The sequence below is a fragment of the Colletotrichum higginsianum genome, chromosome 8, assembly GCF_001672515.1.
Source record: "Colletotrichum higginsianum IMI 349063 chromosome 8, whole genome shotgun sequence".
Classification (NCBI taxonomy): Eukaryota; Fungi; Ascomycota; class Sordariomycetes; order Glomerellales; family Glomerellaceae; genus Colletotrichum; species Colletotrichum higginsianum.
Window position 1 is genome coordinate 3,935,952 of NC_030960.1, and position 17,963 is coordinate 3,953,914.

The following is a 17,963-nucleotide window of genomic DNA, read 5'->3' on the forward strand; positions in this document are numbered from 1 at the left end:
ATCGTTCAATACAAAATGTTCCATGTTCCCCAGAGACCCTGGCACTCAACACTATCTGCGTTTGCAAAACCGCCAATTCAACAACCATCGCTTTATCCTCCCAGGCCTTTGTGAAACCTCGTACCCGGCTGTATGGGTACGTGCTAGCCAAATGAGGAGATCCCCCATTACAGGATGCTATTCTACTCAAATTAAGGGAGCAAATTGTTCTCTGAATCGAATTTCTTTCCCTGGACTCCTATGCCGCGTCTACTTCATTCAACGGATCCCATTCCACCCCCATAGCCTCTATCTCTTCATCGGAGCTCATAGTTGAAAAGACACATTTTCCATCTGCGATCCGAGCCCTGGAAACCTCCGTCTTCCCCTCGCGTTCAATCTTGAAATATCGGAATTCGTTCAGCACATCCATATTAGCGCCTCGTGAGACCAATATGCCCAGCGTATCAAGCAGGGCTTGACTCAGAGCGGCGACCTCCCCAACCTCTCGGCCAAGATTGGTCGGAAGTCGTGTGTCCTGGGCATTGCAATCGACCATTCTTATGATCACGGCGGAGGCGTTGTTGTTTCTGTGGTTGACGTCGGCCCCGCGGTCAAGCAAGAAGTTGACAAACCCCCCATGGCCTTTCAATGCGGCGGCAAAAAGGGCAGTCTCTCCCTCCTCGTCGACCGCGTTTACATCTTGCCCCCTCTCGACGAGCAGCTTTCCGGTATCCAAGAAACCGTTCGACGCCGCCCAGAAAAGAGCGGTATCACCATTCTCGGTTCGCGAGTTCAGATCAGCGCCACGGGTTGCGAGAAGGTTCACGACGTCCCGGTGGCCAGAGTCCATCGCCACGGACATTGCCGAACGTCCGTTCTTGTCCACAGCAAGGATGTCTGCGCCCCGCTCGAGCAACAGCCTTACAGCACCTAGCTGGCCGTGTTCTGATGCAGACAGCAGAACCGCACACCCGGCGTTACTCGAATATCTGTTGACGTTCGCCCCACGATCAAGCAGCAGTCGGAGGTAGTCTAGTCGTCCAGACATGGCGGCCCAGCTCAACGCTTTGGGAAGCCGCTTGACGGTGATGGCCCCGTTGAAGCTGGCATTATGCTCCAACAAAATCAGAGCAACTTTGTCCATCTCCTTCGTCCGTTTCTTTTTCAATGCCGAAGTCAGGGGCCGGGACCCTTCTTCGTCCGTGGCATGGACGTTAGCCCCCTTCTTCAGCAAGGCCTTGACGATCTGCGGGTTCCCACCCCGAACAGCCCAAAACAGCGCAGTTGATCCTTTTCGCAAGACTGTGTCCACATTCGCGCCTCGGGCCAGCAACAGCTCGACAGCGGCAAGGTTGCCCGCCTTTGCGGCGTAAGATAAGGCGCTCATGTTGGAATCGTCCACGGCATCGAGTTCGAGTCCCGCAGAATGCGGCGAGTCTGGATGCTCGGCTGCGAACTCCAACAAGAGCTTCACTACCGAGTCACCATACTGCGCATAGTGCGCGGCAAATTGGACTAGGTTTATGCCGTAGGGTCCCCTCCACGGGGTTGTTGAAGCAGACAAAAGAAGTCGTAGGCTCTTAACCCGGTTGTAGGTGATGGCAGTTGCAAGAGCGTTCCACTCGGGCTCTTGGAACGGATCGAGACTGGCACCGCCGTTGATGAGCGTCTGAACGATGTCCGGTCTGTCGGACGCCGCGAGACAGCCAGTCAACACCGTAAGGCTCCGTTTATACTTTGCGGCCATCCTTGAGTTTGGATCTGCCCCCAGCTTGAGAAGTAGCTCAATCATAGAAGGTTTAGAGAAAGGCATGAGGACGCAACAGTGTAGTGCTTGAATCTCTTTCAAGTCTTCAGTCGGAGCAGGTTTGACCAGGGCGGCACCGCTCTGGAATAGGAGTCGAACAGCTGCTTCGTGGCCCTCGGAAGCCGCCAGGCATAAGGCGGTGAGTCCCAACTCATCCCCGATGTCGATTGGAACATTCTCGGATTCCAACAAAATTCTGAGGGTGCCTGTATCGTTCCTAAGGGCAGCGATGTGAAGCGGTGTTGTTGTGCCTTCAACGTAGTCTGTTCGAACCCAGCGAGGCATTTGTGCCAAAGCTACTTCAAGTGTCTCTCGCGACTCGCCGGCCATCTTGGGAGTGCGTTTGCCGCCTAGGAACAGAGCTCTGGTGGTTTCCCGTGGCGGCTGCTTTTCCGGCCAGAACAAAAGGGGTAAATTTCTTTCACCGTCCTCTACACTCTCTGGAGAAGAGTCGGAATCGCTGGCGTCCCCGGCCTCCTCCTGTCCCGCTTCGCTTCGACGACTGAGCCGCCGAGACTTCGAATCGAAGTACGGAATCAACTGATACTCACGATCAGTCCACTTCTTCGCTGCTTTGGTTCGTCCGTCTCCCGCCAACCGAGTAGCAGATGGTAGTGGCTCTGGCCAGCTCCCGACAATGGCCTCTCCGCGGTTGAAGAGAATAGTCGACCCTAGTGGCTGTTGATCCAGAACTTCAAGTTGGACCGCCCACCTTCGATCCCAGTAAAACGTACTTGAATTTGCTCCAGCTGCAACAAGTAGGTCGACAACCTCGCTGAGAGATTCGTGCCACTTGATGACTTCGAGGCGACCGGCCGCCTGAATCACTGCAGGAACGTCGCCGCTCCTCAGCCTCGACCATACCAATTCCAATACCGTCATCGTCGGTGTTAGACCCCGTTTGGCCCATCCTGGATTCTCAGATACGGCGTTTACGTCAAAATTGTGCTGAAGCAGTAACCGCACAATGTCAACGTGACCATTCCAGGCCGCGTGGTGGAGTATGAGCTCCTCACAAGGCGGACACACTTCGGTCTGCATCCTTTCCGAAAACGTTTCCAAGCCCAGTAGAAACTCTACCAGCTTCGCGTCTGACAACTGTGCTGTTCTCGTAGTCGGCCTGGGGCAGTTGACAATACTGTGCCACACAGGCCAATCCCGGCTTTGGGCGGACCTCCTGTAATAGTGTACACTACCACGATTCGCCAACCATTGCAGACCCTCAAAGGGAATCCCAAAGTGAGGTGATTGAATGAAGATGAGGTCAGAAAATATCGAGCGGCCGGTGCTGGGGTGCTGGCATAGTAGGTCGGCAAGCTGTTCCTCGGAGCAGTGCTGGGAAAGCATGTCTACGGCCACCATATCTCGCCGCAACATGGCCAAGTGTAGAGTTGTATGGCCTCCGTCATCCGTAGTCATGATATCGGCACCGTGTTTTAGCAGAGCCGAGAGGAAATCTCTCTTTTCCGGGACCCGGTTGGTGGCAAAGTGCACAAGTTTGCCACCATCACCACCTTCTGTGGTGCGGATGATGTTCTGGGTCAGGAGGTACGTGAAGCAGTTTATGGCTCCCAACTCTATGCACAGTTTGCCCAGCTGGAATGGACTAGTTCTCAGATGTCCAAAGAGCTTCGATGGTCCTAGATGACGAACGAATAGCTGTAAGCTATCCGTTTCGTCATAGAAGATGGCATTTTCGACGGCTCTGAGCTCTGGTTCTGCTCCACTGTTCAGAAGCAACCGCTCAGTCTCCTTCTTCGCCGATGCAAAGCTCTCCCCATGAATGGCGAACCGATCAGCCTCGACGACTTGATGGCCCCCGCGCTTGAGCATCGTGAAGCGCAGGATGCTCGAAAGGGTTTTGCTTTTGCTTTTCCATCGCCGGGATCGCCGGGACCCCTCAAAGCAAAGCCACGGCTTCTCCCTGTGGAGCTGTAGCATCCTTCTGACGATCTCGTGGAAGAGGTAAGACGATGCGAAATATAGAGATGCCTGGAAATCCACAATAGGCTCGTTGATTTTCTCGTGCAAGGCGATGATCGCAAGGGCAACGAGAGGCCGGCCTTTCAGGATGGAGCCGAGAATTGGTGACATGTTTGCGTGCTTAATGCCGAGATGGGTGGTTTGAATTTCGCAGCGGATGTCAAGCTGGGCTCCGGCTTCGTATGCCAGAGGTACGAGCTCGCTAGCATCGTGATCTGGCAATCCATAGAACGGCAACCAATTTAAGAGAATTGGTACCATATCGGAGGCGTCTTGAGGGTGACAGGTATCCTCTATCACCCTTTCTAGCAGGCTCCTCACATCGGAAACGGTCCCGGCCATCAATGCGCTTGTGAAAGTAGTGAATTGGCCGTCGTCCAGCTCTTCAACGATGGCGGCATCCTCATAACGCTGCAGCACAGCTCTTCTGCAGTCCGATTTGAAGTAAAATCCATCTTGTTGGCACAGATGAGATCGCTGACGACGAAGTCGTTGAATCATTGCCCAATGATCTGGCAAGCGCCGCGCAAGGCGATCAACGGCGCCTCTTAGCCCCCCAAGTGCATCGAGACACAAGAAGAGTCTCGAGGGAACCGATAGCTCGAGTGTGCTCTCGGAAATCATATGAGGGCACAAGGACATGGCCTTGTCGTGTCCTTGTATGGCTGCAACAGCCATCCATGCCGCTCCAAGGGCTTGATTTCGCGGTGCTCCCAGACCTAATATGTTGGACATGGCAAGATAGAATGCGTGTATGCTCTTTCGCTGATATCGGATCGGAATAGAGCCGCTGTCAACTCCGGGAAAAACCTTTGACATCCATCGTGTTGTTTTCCCACGCAGCTCGCAGAGGAACTCCATCGGTGACTGGTCTTTGGGGATCGAGAGAGTAACATCCTCAATATCGAGGGCACGAACATACTCCGCGGGGTCTGGGATATCATCGAGAGCGGCAACGTGTTGCCGGTAAATAAAGTATAGGTAGTGCCGAGACCTGTTAGTCCACCATGAAGACACATCAACTCCGATATCCCAAATATCCACCTTTGGACTTCATTAGTAGGGATCTTCAAGATCTTCAAGATCACTTTCACGCACCTTCTCGAACGCAGCAACCTTTTCGTGGGCTGTCTCCTTGACCTTACTCTTGTCGAGGTTCCCGTCTAAAGCCTGATGGACTTCTGGTCCTTCCGTACCGATCCCCCCATTTATCTTTCCAACTTCCTCACCAGTCGGCTGCTCGTGCTTCACAGCCAGCCCGTTCCTGGCCCGGAAGCGTGGACCATCGGGATTCTCAGGACACTGTAGTCGATAGGTGTGTCTTCGGCGCTTCTTCTTACGTACCGCACCCGAGTAAAGCCATGCTAAGACTCGAGGAAGGGTATGGGTAAGAGAAAATGAACCTTGAAGATGATCGCTACTGGTTCTGTTTCCGATATCCATTCTGAAGTCATTTTCTCCGCGATTGTCCTCTGGAATGGAATCCATCTGCTCGGAGTCTGCGAATACCGAGAACTTTGACCTCACCCCGGGGACCTGGTTTGCTTCGTCTCCAGTTTCAGAGCCTTCTTCACCCTCCTCTTCATCCTCTTCTTTGTCCTCTTCATCCTCTCTCTCCTCTTCCTCTTCCACTTCTTCCTCTTCTACTTCTTCCTGTTCCTCAGCTTCCTCATCATGTACCAATCTATCGCTAGTTCATGCTATATCAGTATCTGAGCAGGTTGAACAAATCAGAACCCTGGAAACAACTTACGGTGGGATGTCACGGCGAAGGCGGTTAAATGATGGCTGGAACATGTCGACCAGCTCTGGGGCAGTTGGTCGCATGTTGCTGTCCGCATGCAACGTAGACAGAATAATGCCGACCAAGTGGGGGACATCCAAGTCGTTTGATGGGAGCTTGGTCACAAGTTGGTTTCTGAGAACCGATACGAGGCTGTTGGTGTCTCTCCAATCCGAGGTTTGCATTTTCCTGACTCGCGTCATAAAGTCTGTTTCGCTGGTTGTTGGCGTGTTACCAGTGAATCTGGACAAGACACTGGCTTGTTGTTGAGTACCCAACCCCTCGACGCTGTAAAGCTGATCCGAAGCATCACGCCCCCAGACGCTGGCTATGACGAGTCCATAGGAGTAGATGTCGCACTTTGCCCAATCAACATCCTTTCGTCCGCCTCCGATCTCAGGCGCGCACCATAAGGGGGTGACGTGCACCGGTCCGCTCTGGGTGTCATCTGAGCTCCCGCCAAAATCAAGCAGTTTGGCAATGACTCCACGTTTGGGATTCGCGTGATTCATGACGATGATGTTCTCTGGTTTGAGATCACCGTGTATGAAGCCCACTTGGTGAATGGCTCGCAGTCCCACAGCGATGTCCAAAGTGATGTGCTGCTTCTGGCGAGAGGAAAGGGACGAGTCGCTGCCACGGCTACGGATGATGTGGTCCAGGGTCCCATAGTTTCCCAGCTCCATCGCCAGCATAGGAAACGGCTGCTTCTCGCTCCAGGCAATGAACCGAAGCTGGGCAATGTTCTCGTGGCCGCGGAGCAGTGGGTGCCCGATGACTTTGATCTCTCTCACGATTGTAGCGTAAACGTCGCTCCGGGATTCCCTGGCGGCCGATGACGATCCGAAAACCGGGCGGGCGATGAATATCTTGAGCGCAAGAACCGTATTTGCTGGTAGTATCGGCGCTGTCTCCTCGCTCGTGACGTGCTGCACAACCTGCGAACTGAGGCCGTTGCCGAGGGCAAATTGCATCGTCCCCATACTCTCGCCCGAGACTCCAATATGCGTGACCGAGACAGAAGGAACCTGGTACGCTTCCGAGGCCTCGACCACATCAAGGGCGTCATAATGTTCGTGTTCGAACTCTGATGTTGCGGTCGTCTGCGATACCACGTTGGGCGACACCGTTGAGGTACTCGGTTCGTCGGTGGTCCATATTTCAGATGCACATTCAGAAAAGAGTCTGCCGGATCGTTCCATGTTGAGATCCCAGCACCGATTACGGCTCAAGATTTTGGGATTTGGGTTAAAGAACTACCGAGGCCCGTCGGAGGTTCCGGTGATGGCCGCATTTCAAAACATTAATCGGTTCGCCACTTTGGGCAGAAATACGAACACGACACAGGGGCTGACAGAAAGTGAGGCGGTTCCCAGTATGCCTGAACAGCTGAATCGCCAAGTGGGTGGCATATGTTGATGGTCAGGCAAGCTTGCTGTGACAGTCAGACTCACGTCGGGCAACCGTTGGGTGGCGGCAACGGCTCTATATCTCCACTTGCTCAGGTGCCTCAGTCTAGATTCAATGAATATTATTTGCCAGAACCCCTTGTTCAAAGGATGACGTTGTCCGTTAGCAGCCGAGTACTTCTCCGAAAGTGGGTGGCTGGGTACGAGCCACATGCTGCATATGGACGAAAGCTGACAGACGGACATGATCTATCTCTCCGCACTGCCGCAGAGCGAATTGTGAGCGGTCTTGCTCCGCCGCGGAGCTACACGGCGGGTTACTGAGGCGCATGCATTCCAAGACGGAGAGCCCCGGTCGTTGATTGCCTCACTTGGGTATTGGTCCGTAACTACTCGGCTCATGTCCCCCAAATGATTCTAAAGGACCTGCTCCCAATCTTGAGGCGGGGTTAACAGACTTGCACAGGTATTGCGCTAGACTTCGCTAGTCATACCATCGGTCAACTATCAGCCCCAACTTGCCCTTGCAACCTTTCACAATGGAAGCTGCCGGCCTTGTCATCGGTGTTCTTGGGATCGTCATAGCGTTCAAGGGAGCCCTCGACACGGCCTTACTTCTAGAAGACTTCATCGAGGACAACCAGAGCGAACCTCGGCACTGGGCGCTCCGCTACCACATTCAGAAATGCCGCCTCAAGGCTTGGGGTGACCACTGGAACGCCGCGGACGAGAAGCACTGCGCTCTCGGGACGAAGTCCGAAAACTTCATGAAGGCGATCGAGTTGATCCTGAACGAAATAAAAAGGCTCAACGAAAAGGCCGACAAACTGGTCCAGAAACACGACATCAGTCAGGATACCGGGGTGATGAAGCGGAGATTCCGGTGGTACATCAAGACGAACTCCGAGTTCAGGGACATCGTTGAGAAATTCCAAGATCTAGTCGATGACCTGGAAGGATTCACCTACCCTTCAAATCAGCTTCAGCTACTTACCAAGGCATTTCTGCCGCAGATGCTGGCCGAAATCCAAAACCTCAAGATGCTCGAACATCTCTCTGTCTACCCTCCGGCCGATGATCAGACCCTCGCCCTATCTGCCAAAGCCAAACTGCTTCAGGAACAACTTTCGCGGCCGGGAGGTCGGGCGCCTACGCCGATCTGGCTGCACAAACCGAAGTTTGAGCTTGTCGACAATGATATTTCGTCCGTCGGCGGTCTAGGCCTGATCAAGGAGACGGAAGAAAAGATCCGACCGGTCTGGGTAGAGTGGAATGTCACTGGCTCGGGTCTGGAATCCAGGCTTCACGTGGAACGAATGGAGGCCCTCGGAAAGCTCTTGAAAGGTGTCAGCGAGCCGGCTCTCCGCCTGCCCCCTTTCTACGGTATATACGACGATCTGGACTACGAGCTTACGCACGGCATCAAGCGAATCGGATACGTCTTCGGCACCCCCGAATCGGTTACGGACTACGATCAGAGAGTGCACAGCTTCAGAAACGATGTGTGCGAGAATCCGCCAATATCTCTGAGCGCATTGATGGCAAGTGAGGGTACAGCACCGCCGCTACTTGGCGATCGCTTCCGCCTCGCGTTCACACTGGCATCAGCCTTCAGTCTTTTCCATGCCGCAGGATGGCTTCACAAGGGACTGCACAGCGGCAACATCCAGTTCCTCAGAGAAGTCGACGGTACCGTTAGCGTCACCCAGCCCTTCATCACGGGTTTCCAGTACTCGCGCCATCAGAACCAGGCTTCTTTGTCCAGAGGGCCACTGGACGATAAGAGACTGAGCCATTACTATCATCCGGATGCTGCGAAAGGATTTTCCAAGCGATTGGACCTCTACAGTCTTGGTGTCGTACTCTGCGAAATCGGCCGTTGGGCCTCAATCACGAGCAAGATACCGAAGGAAAGGCTGAGGAAGATGACGAACAGAGAGGCTTGGCGCAGCTACATTCTGGATTCACGGCTCAAAGAACTTGGATGGCGCATGGGGAAGCAGTACCAAGATGCCGTTCGAGTCCTGCTCGAGTGTGATCTGCCGGATGACAAGAAACTTGGGCACGTTTTTTTCGCTCAGGAGTTCCAGAGGAAGGTTCTTCAACCTCTTAGTAGATGCAACGTATGACTTGTACACCATCGAAGATGAAGAGGTAAGGTGGTTTGCTTTTGTTACGTATTGATAATAGATAGGGAGATGGCATTTGATCATACGATCTTGGAACCACTCCTCTGTCCACACGAGCCGGCAAGTGTTATCTCGAATGCGGTGCTCCATTCACCATTTTACAGACACGGGCCGCCGCCAAGATTTGTCCCACTCTCAGAGTGTTGATTCTATCCATTTGTAGGCAACGCCCTACACATGTGACTCGATTTGCAGCAACTGTTGGTTCTAGCAGGCATTTATCACCTGCTGAGTTTGGTAGCTTTTGCGTACACTAACCTTTACATGGTCTAGTCTTACGCTGCCTATCGAAGCTTCAGGTGTGACCTCTCTTAAGCTGAAAATCAATAAACGGTCGAGGAGGTTCCTGTTATGGAAAGGCTGCACGAAAAGTCTTCATCTTAGTACCAGCCTGACTATATTCTCGCCCTTGAGTACCCCCGCGTTGCTGCTGATGGTGGAACTTCTGTTGCATGTATAGCGCTGACAGAGTACTGTGGGCACACAGGAGATGGGGATGACGGCCTTGATGGCAAAAGGTGTATCAAAGCTTTGGAGCATGATGCAGATGTATGCGCTTGCCACAGAATCCGTTTTTAATATGTACCTTGCCAAAAACCAGCGGATATTCTGAATTCAGAATTTAAACCCGTAATAGTGGACAGAATCGATCCCGTAAGGTGGCACTGTCATGAACTTGGCCTTGGCAGTGCGGATTCTTAAGTTGATATTGCACAAGCACACGACGAAAGAAGCCAAAAAGGCGAGCTAGAGTGGGACTTGCTAGCTGACGGCGTCTCAAAAGTCATCTGAGCTAAGTTCAAGGGACCTCAGGGATTAACATGCATCTGGCCGGTGATATTCCATGTCCGATCTAGAACTATCCAAAGTGGCATGGCCGGAGACACATGTAGCCAAGACATGTAAGCTTAGGAGGGGTAACCAAACTTTGGTGAAAGTATTACCAAATGTTTCTTGTTTCTCTCTGTATATATAAGGCTTGCCATTCCTCCGCGTGGTATTCTTTCGACACGCTTGTCATCAACTACCCATAACAAACACCAATCGTCGTTCTCAGTATGAAACCTGCCATCATCGCCGGTATCTTGGGCGCCACGCTTGTCAGCGCCGATCCTTGTTATCACGATGGATCGAGATTGACGACACAAGTAATCAAGTACCACGCCCAACGAGCCTGTGAAGGTTACGACGGAAAGCGAGGCGCATTCCAGGGCACATTTGCCGTCAAGGAGGCGAAGTACGCCTGTGTCAATTTGGAAAACAACCAATACCTCCAGATGTGGGTCACGAACGAGAACACCCAATTCTCCTTCGATCTCAACGACAAGGACTGCACGAAGGAGTTCAACAACCTCATGAACACTTGTCAGAGCAATGACATCACCCAGGGAGGAGCAGTCACTGTGGCTGGCTGGAGGTTTCGGTAAGTCGAGTAGGAAACACTGGACACTATGGAGTACTAACGCGTTGTCTAGCGCTGATCCTGGAAGTGGAGGGAGGTGCTAGAACTCCAGTTTATAGGAGTGGAAAAGATCTACTGTAATTATTTTGTCTCCTTAATGACAAACATAATGGCCCCTCTCGCCTCGCTGATGTTCGAAGCTGTATCCCCAAGCATGACGCAGTAAGTTTTGAGTACCATATCTGTAAACCCGCCATAGGCGTGATAAACCGAATCGATTGACATCAAGCCCCAAGGCGAGAGAGTTCATGATTGGTCTCAGTCGCCAATCCCAAGGTTAAATACACTACTCCCGCAAACAATCGCGCAGTCTCAAATGTCTGCAGATACTCCATGGCTGTTTCAACTCTCCTGCGTTGATACTCTTAAATGCATACTCCAGGTCGTAGTCTGCATGACGGCCTGCTACGCGCTGCCAAGCTTTGAACACCGCAGAGTTTTGCATTCTTGAGATTCGCCAAGTGGCACCCACGACGAGCTTGGCCTGGCGCTTCTTAACCTCGTACCGAAAAAAGAACCCTTCACCCACTCCCGGGCTCCATACTTCCATGACCTCCAGATGCGGCAGCTGCATGGCCGCTTTGCTTGCCACGAAAAGCAGATTGTTCACCTCTGTGGGACTTTCGGGTGGCATCTGAAGTCGACAAGTGAGTGCTAGATGCCTGAGGGACAGTCTTGGTGGGGTTCCGGTGCATTGTGTCGCTTCGGATGCTTCATCGAAGCGTAGAAAAAAGTCCATTGCGTCTGTTGCGTGTGAAATCGCCAACGCATTCAGATGAAAGCTGGCTTGGACCGCTGCCGATGTGAGGTTATTGTCGTATGGTTTTGAGTAACATCTGTTTTTGTGAAGCTTTTCGGACTGGGCCTCCCAAATGGCGATGGACCGCAAGGTAGAACGGCATGCTGCCCAGCGCAACAAGTTCGTGTTTGCAATCTCGCGTCTGCGCTGACCCTTCTTATCGGTCCAAAGCCAGGGCTCGTAGTTGATATGGTGAAGACGTGGCAGATTGCAGATTATGACGTTTAGAGATGAAGCCGAAAGGTTCCGAAGAAGTCTCTGCCTCACAGAGAGTCTTTCTATGACGGCAACCTCGGGCAGGTCGGACATCTTCGACTCAAAATCGAGTAGCTGGCCTAGCAAGCGCTTCTTGGCGTTGGATATCAAGTGTCCAGGCGACTGGTTGGCAAGCTCACGTCTGTGCTCCACTAGATCCAGCTCGAGATGTCTTGAATCGCTCGGTGAACTGGCACTCAATTCAAGCGCGATGCCGGCTGTTGAAGGGTCTCTGGTCCAACCGGAGAGAGCACAGAAGAGGCCTTTCAGAGCGTTGGAGAATGTCAGGTTGTTTGCCTCGATTGTCTCTGCGCTCTCTACTTGACCGCATTCCTGACAGGTGTACTCTTGCAGGCTCATGTGAAGTGAGATGTTCACAACCAGCCTTTTTCGGTGGAAGACAGCAAGCTGGTTGAATTCGTCGATGTCCGAGTGTGCAGCTGACACCTGAAGGGTGATTGTATGCCAGATGAACGGAGTGAAGTATAGGTACCATTCAATTGACACACTGGCCCAGCATGACAGGGGATTTCTCCCGGCACTTGGAACCAGATCCGACAGCTCTTCCATGATCATGAGTCGAAGCTCCCGAGGGAGGCGATTCCATGGAAAGGGTGTAGTGGTCTGTAACGACATGGCTCCGACCAATAAAGCTTCGTATGTCAAGGATAATGTCTAGAGTTGGGCGTGTTGCTGTGTGTGTAAGACTAGCTGGGATGTGGGTGTAGTGGATGTTCGATTCAGGATGTGATGGAAAATCTTCTTTCAAAAGTAGTTGCCTTGAACTCTTATCATTTATAGCCGGCAATATTTTCAAAGTTTGGTAAATTTGTGTGATTGGAAAAGAAGGTTTGGGTTTGGTGCACCACGGTACTTACGAACTCTTGGAAAAGAATCTATCACAGCCTTTTTCAGCTTTTCGTTTGGTCTGAGTATTGGAAAAACAATCAAAGATTCTCACTCAGCGTTCCCATCTCGTCCAACACTCTCTCGGCCACTTCGCCTCGCTTGAATTCATTAATGTTGTCTTGTCTGCAGTCCCAAGCCTTACTTAATTGGACGTCCTCGACAAGACACCAGCCAACGTGCTCCACGTCACTAAGCGTACGAGATTTACCGCTCTCTCGACACCACCGAACTCAACGATGCCAATCCTGTTCGTGACGACAGCTTTCTCGACAACATTCCAGCCTTAGAAGAGGAACTTAGGATGCCAGAATCACCCAAGGGCGCTCCCGTCCGCTAGTGGAGGTTGTTGTTGTCATGGCGAGAAGTGAATGAATGGTTACAGATGAACGTGAGGAAGGCAGACACGGAGGATAACGGAGGCTGGTGCTCTGAGCGAATCATCCTGAGACAATGTACCCTGCTGGAGATTATGCCAAGATACCCAGTTATTTTAACTGGAGATCTGTGAGCCAAGCTTTGTGATGAACATTGGTGCAGATGTTCTGGCCGCGTTCCGTCGTGAGCGAAGAAGATCCGGTACCACTCCTACGGCAAAACCTGCCGCCCTCTTGTTACAGGAGCAACCGTTATAACCGAGGCTGACGTGACCCACGGATGTGGACTTGCTCTACCAAAGGCGTGTATTTCACCGTCTGTAACGCCTATAGCGCTATGTAATATGGTCATGTGGTATTGGGTGAACGTGTCAGTCTGGGTTGGGCTCCTGGAATGGAAGTCTTTCTGAAGATTCGTCTCAGATGTTGAGCCAATGTCATTTTGAGCGGTTATGAGTCCGTTTGATGACTTGCCGTTAAGGCTGGATTGGACGATCAACCACGGCAAAGGATTCGCCGAATCCCCGGCTTCAACTTCAGAAACTCGATGAGTGCTCCCTTTGACTGGTGTTATTGGTGTTTCCGAGGTGTCGCCCAGGTGGCAAAGCCCAAACCTGATCCGAGTCATTCCGTGACAAGTGTGAAGGACGCCGCCAAGTGCGGTGGCCGGTGGCCCCGAAATACTCCCTCCCACCACGACTAATCCAGGGCCCGCCAAGAGCCGGAGAATATTATTGTCTGGGGGAGACGCCCATTGTTCTGTTCTATTCTTTGGACAAACGAGACTTCTTTTTTTTCACCTAGAACATCACGCGTTTGAAGAGTCCTCGCTTCCGTGTCCTTGACCACCATCAGGCCCTAGCTAAGCGTCATTCTAACATGGGAAGCCACTAAGCCTAAAGTACCGCGGCAGCGTCATCCCGGCGAACACGCTCTTTTTTTCAGCGACGGGACCTGTCTTGCTTCCAAATCATGCGCGGCGAAACTCTCATGTGCGGGGGTTCGCGTTTGGCAGATCAAGCTTGAATCCGGTCCTAGGGTGCCGGAGCCACCGCGCGAAGGGTTTTGGCCCCGTCCACGGTCCAATGGCACAGCGAACTGCATTAACTTTAATGCTTGAAACGACGATGCGGGCAGACTCTGCGACAGGATTGGCGAAGAGGCGAAGAGCAGCCCGACCTAGCCGGCCGCCGGAGCCGGGGGCCATCCCGGTCTGCGGCACAACAAGCCTCGAGTGAGCGACTGATGTGACGGGACGATCAGGCATCTGAACAGGTTCCTGTTGCAGCACGATTCTCAGGGCTGTCATCTCGAGTCGAGGAAAATTCGTCTGTAGTTGTAGTGTCCACCACGCTGAGGGGGGGGACGCTCGGTTGACGCCGCCATCCGGAGTTTCAGGGTGTGACAGGAAAGTCAGTAAGCACTGAGCAAGAGGTGGTAGGCAGGCTGGAGAGCATACATAAAAGACATGAAAAGGATGCGTCGGGTCCCAGATGATGATGTGATTTTCGATTGAGCGTCTGCCTGACTTACTCCGTTCTACCTCTGATTACCATATTCATCCCGTGCTGCGCGCGGCTGCTGTTGATTGTGTGCTATTTTCGCCCGACTAAGACCTGGAGTCACTCACTCGAATAATACCCGAATTCCGTCAAGATGAAGTTCTCCACTACTGCTTTTCTTGCCCTTGGCTTTCTGGCCGGTAATGTCCTTTCGGGTAAGCCAAACGCTTCTATACAGCTTTACAACACCCTGCGTCTCTTCCTTGGATAAGGACTAACATCCATCCCAGCCCCGGCTTTCCAGTCCAATGACGTTGCTATACCTGTCGAGATCCGCGCCGAAGGCTCCGTAGCAAACGACGCCGCCCATCTCGAGGCCCGAGCCAGGAAGAAGCAAGGAGCGGGCAAAGTAGGAGCCAAGGGACAAGGAGCCGCGGCGGCGAAGGCACAGGTAGCGAAGAAGAAGAAGAACGGTGCTGCCGCTGCCGCGAAGAAGAAGGATGCTGCGAAGGAGAAAGCAACTGCCGCGAAGAAGAAGACCGAAGAGGCGGCTAAGAAGAAGAACGACGCCGCAAAGAAGCAGACTGAAGATGCGGCAAAGAACAATAACAATAATGCCAACAACAACAACGACAACAACAACGCCAATAACAATGCCAACAACAACGCCAACAACAACGCCAACAACAACGCCAATGTCGGAAAGGGCAAAGGCAAGTCGCAAGCCGAGTTCCAGGGCTTGGCCTGCACCGATGGAAAGGGTGCCGGCTCCTGCAACGCCAACGGGCAGTGCGCCGTCAACGGCAAGACTGCCGAGATTGCGGGCCAGTGCGGTGTTGCTGCTGCTGCGAAGAAGGCTGCCACCAAGCGTTACGTCTCCGGCAAGGCCCGTATCATCTGAGGCGGTTCGTTTTAGGCTGTGATGGGCGGATGTACGGAGTGTTGAGGGGTTCCGTGGGGTAGGTTTCGGTAGCAGTACTGACTTTGGATGTATAATGAAATATGAAAGTCCAATATCGTAAGACCAGATAGGATTTGCGTGCCCCAATTCCGACTTTCTCGAAGCCGTCTGTGACAGTCCAACGGCACCTTTGATGGCAGCCGCTTCAGCGACGTGGCGTGTCGTCAAAGATGTGAGCGAACTGTGGCACAGAGTTTGGCCAATTCGGGTTCTCAATGAGTTGACACGTCTTGTCCAAGTGTTTGGTATGGGCATCCACCCAAATTCTTCCGATTTGTTACCTTTTCTTCCTTCCATACCGCTGAAGTCTCTCCGCAACCCATGTACCATGCATACTCTTCTTCTAAACATCGGAAGGGAGTGCGTGTTACGATCACTCAGGGTGGCTAAACGAGCGCCCCGACACATCTGACTGACTGCTCCGAGCATGAAAGACAAGAAGTGGACATTACTGACTACCTGTGGTTCTATGCCCAACATGTAACTTATGATCTCCATGTGGGATCCTCATCAACTGCAACAACAAAAAGAGGACCGGTCTCCGCACCGGTTTCGCGGATGGGCTCTGGCCCCGATGGGCCGTCACAGCCGCTAGATCCGTCGTCTACACTGACTCTGAGTTCTTCGAGAACGAAATTCCTGCCAATGTCGATAGCACTACGAGTAGGGTGTGTTAAAGGCATGTCCGGCTGGCTCGTGTGGCAGCTGCAGCCCTCGTCGGGACGTCGCAAATCAAGCCCACCAACATCGACCAGCCTCTGCCAGAACTCCACGTCTCTGTCATGCCATGCTTGCCGGTGCTCCGAAGTGATCGTCGTTGAAGACGGTCTGGGGTCTTTGTCCCTGCCGAACCCGCCGATCTCTCTGCTCTTCAAGACGGTTCCGATCAGGAAGTGCCACCTCCAATTCTTGCACCTGAAGCCTCCCTCCACCAGAGCGATCCCAACACCAACGTGCCAGTTCAATGCCGCGGCGATCATCGGCATGAGGCCTCGGAAGTGACTCGGCCCGCTGTAGACGTTACGGCCATGGTGGTCGGCCCTCTCGTTGTATCTCTCCCCAAAGGGACTCCAGTCTCGAGAAAGCATCAGCCGAACCATTTGTTCGTCTCCGCGTCGGGCCGCGGTCTCAAGAGGCGTCTCGGGAGGAACATCGTTGAATTTCTCGGGCCCGTGGTCGATGTAGCCCCAATACTCTTTCCAGCGGTGTGTGAAGTAGGTGCTTGCGACGGCGTATGGAGATTGGAGCAGCACACTGAGTGCTTGAGATTCTCCGTGTTGGATAGCTTCTTCGAGGCATAGCTCGATGACCTGAATCCGGAGCTCCCGCTTTTCGTGGTAGGCGGGCTCGTCTCCTTCCTTGGGCTGAGGAAGTTGATGCCGAAGGAGAATTTGAAGTGCTTCTGTTTGAGACGTGCACACGGCCTCGAGGAGGATCTTCGCGAGCTTCTTCGGCGTCATTGTCCGGTTTGTCATCTCGAGAAAGGCTTTCAGGGCTTCCAGGTCCTGGTGTGCCAGAGCCAGCCGCCAGAAATATTCGTCATAGTATTTCTTGCCTTTCCTCGTCTTTCCCTTTGAGTCGACCGTTGACTTTTCCCGTGACATGTCGACCTCGTAGTTCATCAGGCGCGCCGTCAGGTTGGGGTTCTCGCTGCGGATTGACGCCTCCAAAAGGGATCCGAACACAGGAGCGTTATGGTGCTTTCCCTCATCATCCCGTCGCTTTTTCGACTTTTTGAATGTCGACAGCGACTTGGGTCCCCTTTGAAATAGTCTATCAAGCACCAGTTTCTCGGCATCGGGGTGCTTGATGTAAACCTTTGCCGAGAGAACGACAGCTTCGAAACTCTCCGTGGTGATGACAGACTGGGTGGGGAAAAGGAGAGACTGGAAATGGGTTTCAAAGAAATGCCAGCTTCCGTAGTGTCTCACAGGACTTGGAAGGTGCACAGCCCTCTGGCAGAGCGTATGGGTATACTGCAGTCTTTTGTCTTCGTCGATATCGTGGCCGTCGTCCTTCATAACCCTGTCGACGACCGCGTTGATGAGTGTAGAGAGATTTGTGTTCCAGGGTATGTTGCCGTGAGGTTGAAGCATGAGGTAGCGGGCGAGGAAGAAGCTCATGTCGCCGCAAGGTTGATTTCTGCAATGCTGCGTGACCATATGGGCATGGCCTTTTCGGCGGAGAGTCTCAACTTCTGGGTTGTCTCTCATCTTTTGAAGCAGCTTGGTAGTGTAAATTGCGCGCATGACTTCAACCTCAAACAGTTCTTCATCATGTGCACGTCGTCAGCCCCATTAACCGTTCCCATCGTATTGGTAGTCAGGACCACGTTTGACTTACTCGACACTTGCCGGAGATTGACTGCATCTCTCAAGTTGGATTCACTTTGGTCATCATATTCGATAGCGTGCTGTATGATGAGTTGGAAGCATTCCAGAGACAACCCATGGATGCCAACAGGCCGGGGCGGTTCGTTAGCCCCAGGAAAGGCTGGTCTGATATCGAGCCCAGCCAGAGCCCGCGTCGTGCTCGTAATCATATCGTC

The 17,963-nt window shown here is 52.8% G+C and overlaps 6 protein-coding genes across 6 annotated transcripts; 3 read left to right on the top strand and 3 right to left on the bottom strand.

Annotated features, from left to right (window-relative positions):
- Positions 1-238: 238 nt before the first annotated feature.
- On the bottom strand, positions 239-6,757 carry CH63R_12154 (Pfs domain-containing protein; the record flags this gene model as incomplete). The annotated part of the gene is made up of 4 exons (XM_018307128.1): positions 239-4,816; positions 4,871-5,074; positions 5,117-5,456; positions 5,526-6,757. 4 exons carry the CDS (start codon positions 6,755-6,757, stop codon positions 239-241), a joined length of 6,354 nt encoding a protein of 2,117 aa, XP_018153969.1.
- Positions 6,758-7,503: 746 nt separating this feature from the next.
- Positions 7,504-9,093, top strand: CH63R_12155 (Serine threonine protein kinase; the record flags this gene model as incomplete). The annotated part of the gene is made up of 1 exon (XM_018307129.1): positions 7,504-9,093. One exon carries the CDS (start codon positions 7,504-7,506, stop codon positions 9,091-9,093), a length of 1,590 nt encoding a protein of 529 aa, XP_018153970.1.
- A 1,118-nt stretch (positions 9,094-10,211) lies between these two features.
- CH63R_12156 (Secreted protein) lies at positions 10,212-10,659 on the top strand (the record flags this gene model as incomplete). Its single annotated transcript, XM_018307130.1, has 2 exons — positions 10,212-10,576; positions 10,629-10,659. 2 exons carry the CDS (start codon positions 10,212-10,214, stop codon positions 10,657-10,659), a joined length of 396 nt encoding a protein of 131 aa, XP_018153971.1.
- A 242-nt stretch (positions 10,660-10,901) lies between these two features.
- On the bottom strand, positions 10,902-12,305 carry CH63R_12157 (F-box domain-containing protein; the record flags this gene model as incomplete). The annotated part of the gene is made up of 1 exon (XM_018307131.1): positions 10,902-12,305. One exon carries the CDS (start codon positions 12,303-12,305, stop codon positions 10,902-10,904), a length of 1,404 nt encoding a protein of 467 aa, XP_018153972.1.
- A 2,303-nt stretch (positions 12,306-14,608) lies between these two features.
- Positions 14,609-15,355, top strand: CH63R_12158 (uncharacterized protein; the record flags this gene model as incomplete). Its single annotated transcript, XM_018307132.1, has 2 exons — positions 14,609-14,669; positions 14,745-15,355. 2 exons carry the CDS (start codon positions 14,609-14,611, stop codon positions 15,353-15,355), a joined length of 672 nt encoding a protein of 223 aa, XP_018153973.1.
- Positions 15,356-15,900: 545 nt separating this feature from the next.
- Positions 15,901-17,538, bottom strand: CH63R_12159 (uncharacterized protein; the record flags this gene model as incomplete). Its single annotated transcript, XM_018307133.1, has 1 exon — positions 15,901-17,538. The coding sequence occupies one exon, from the start codon at positions 17,536-17,538 to the stop codon at positions 15,901-15,903; it is 1,638 nt and encodes a 545-aa protein (XP_018153974.1).
- Positions 17,539-17,963: the final 425 nt, after the last annotated feature.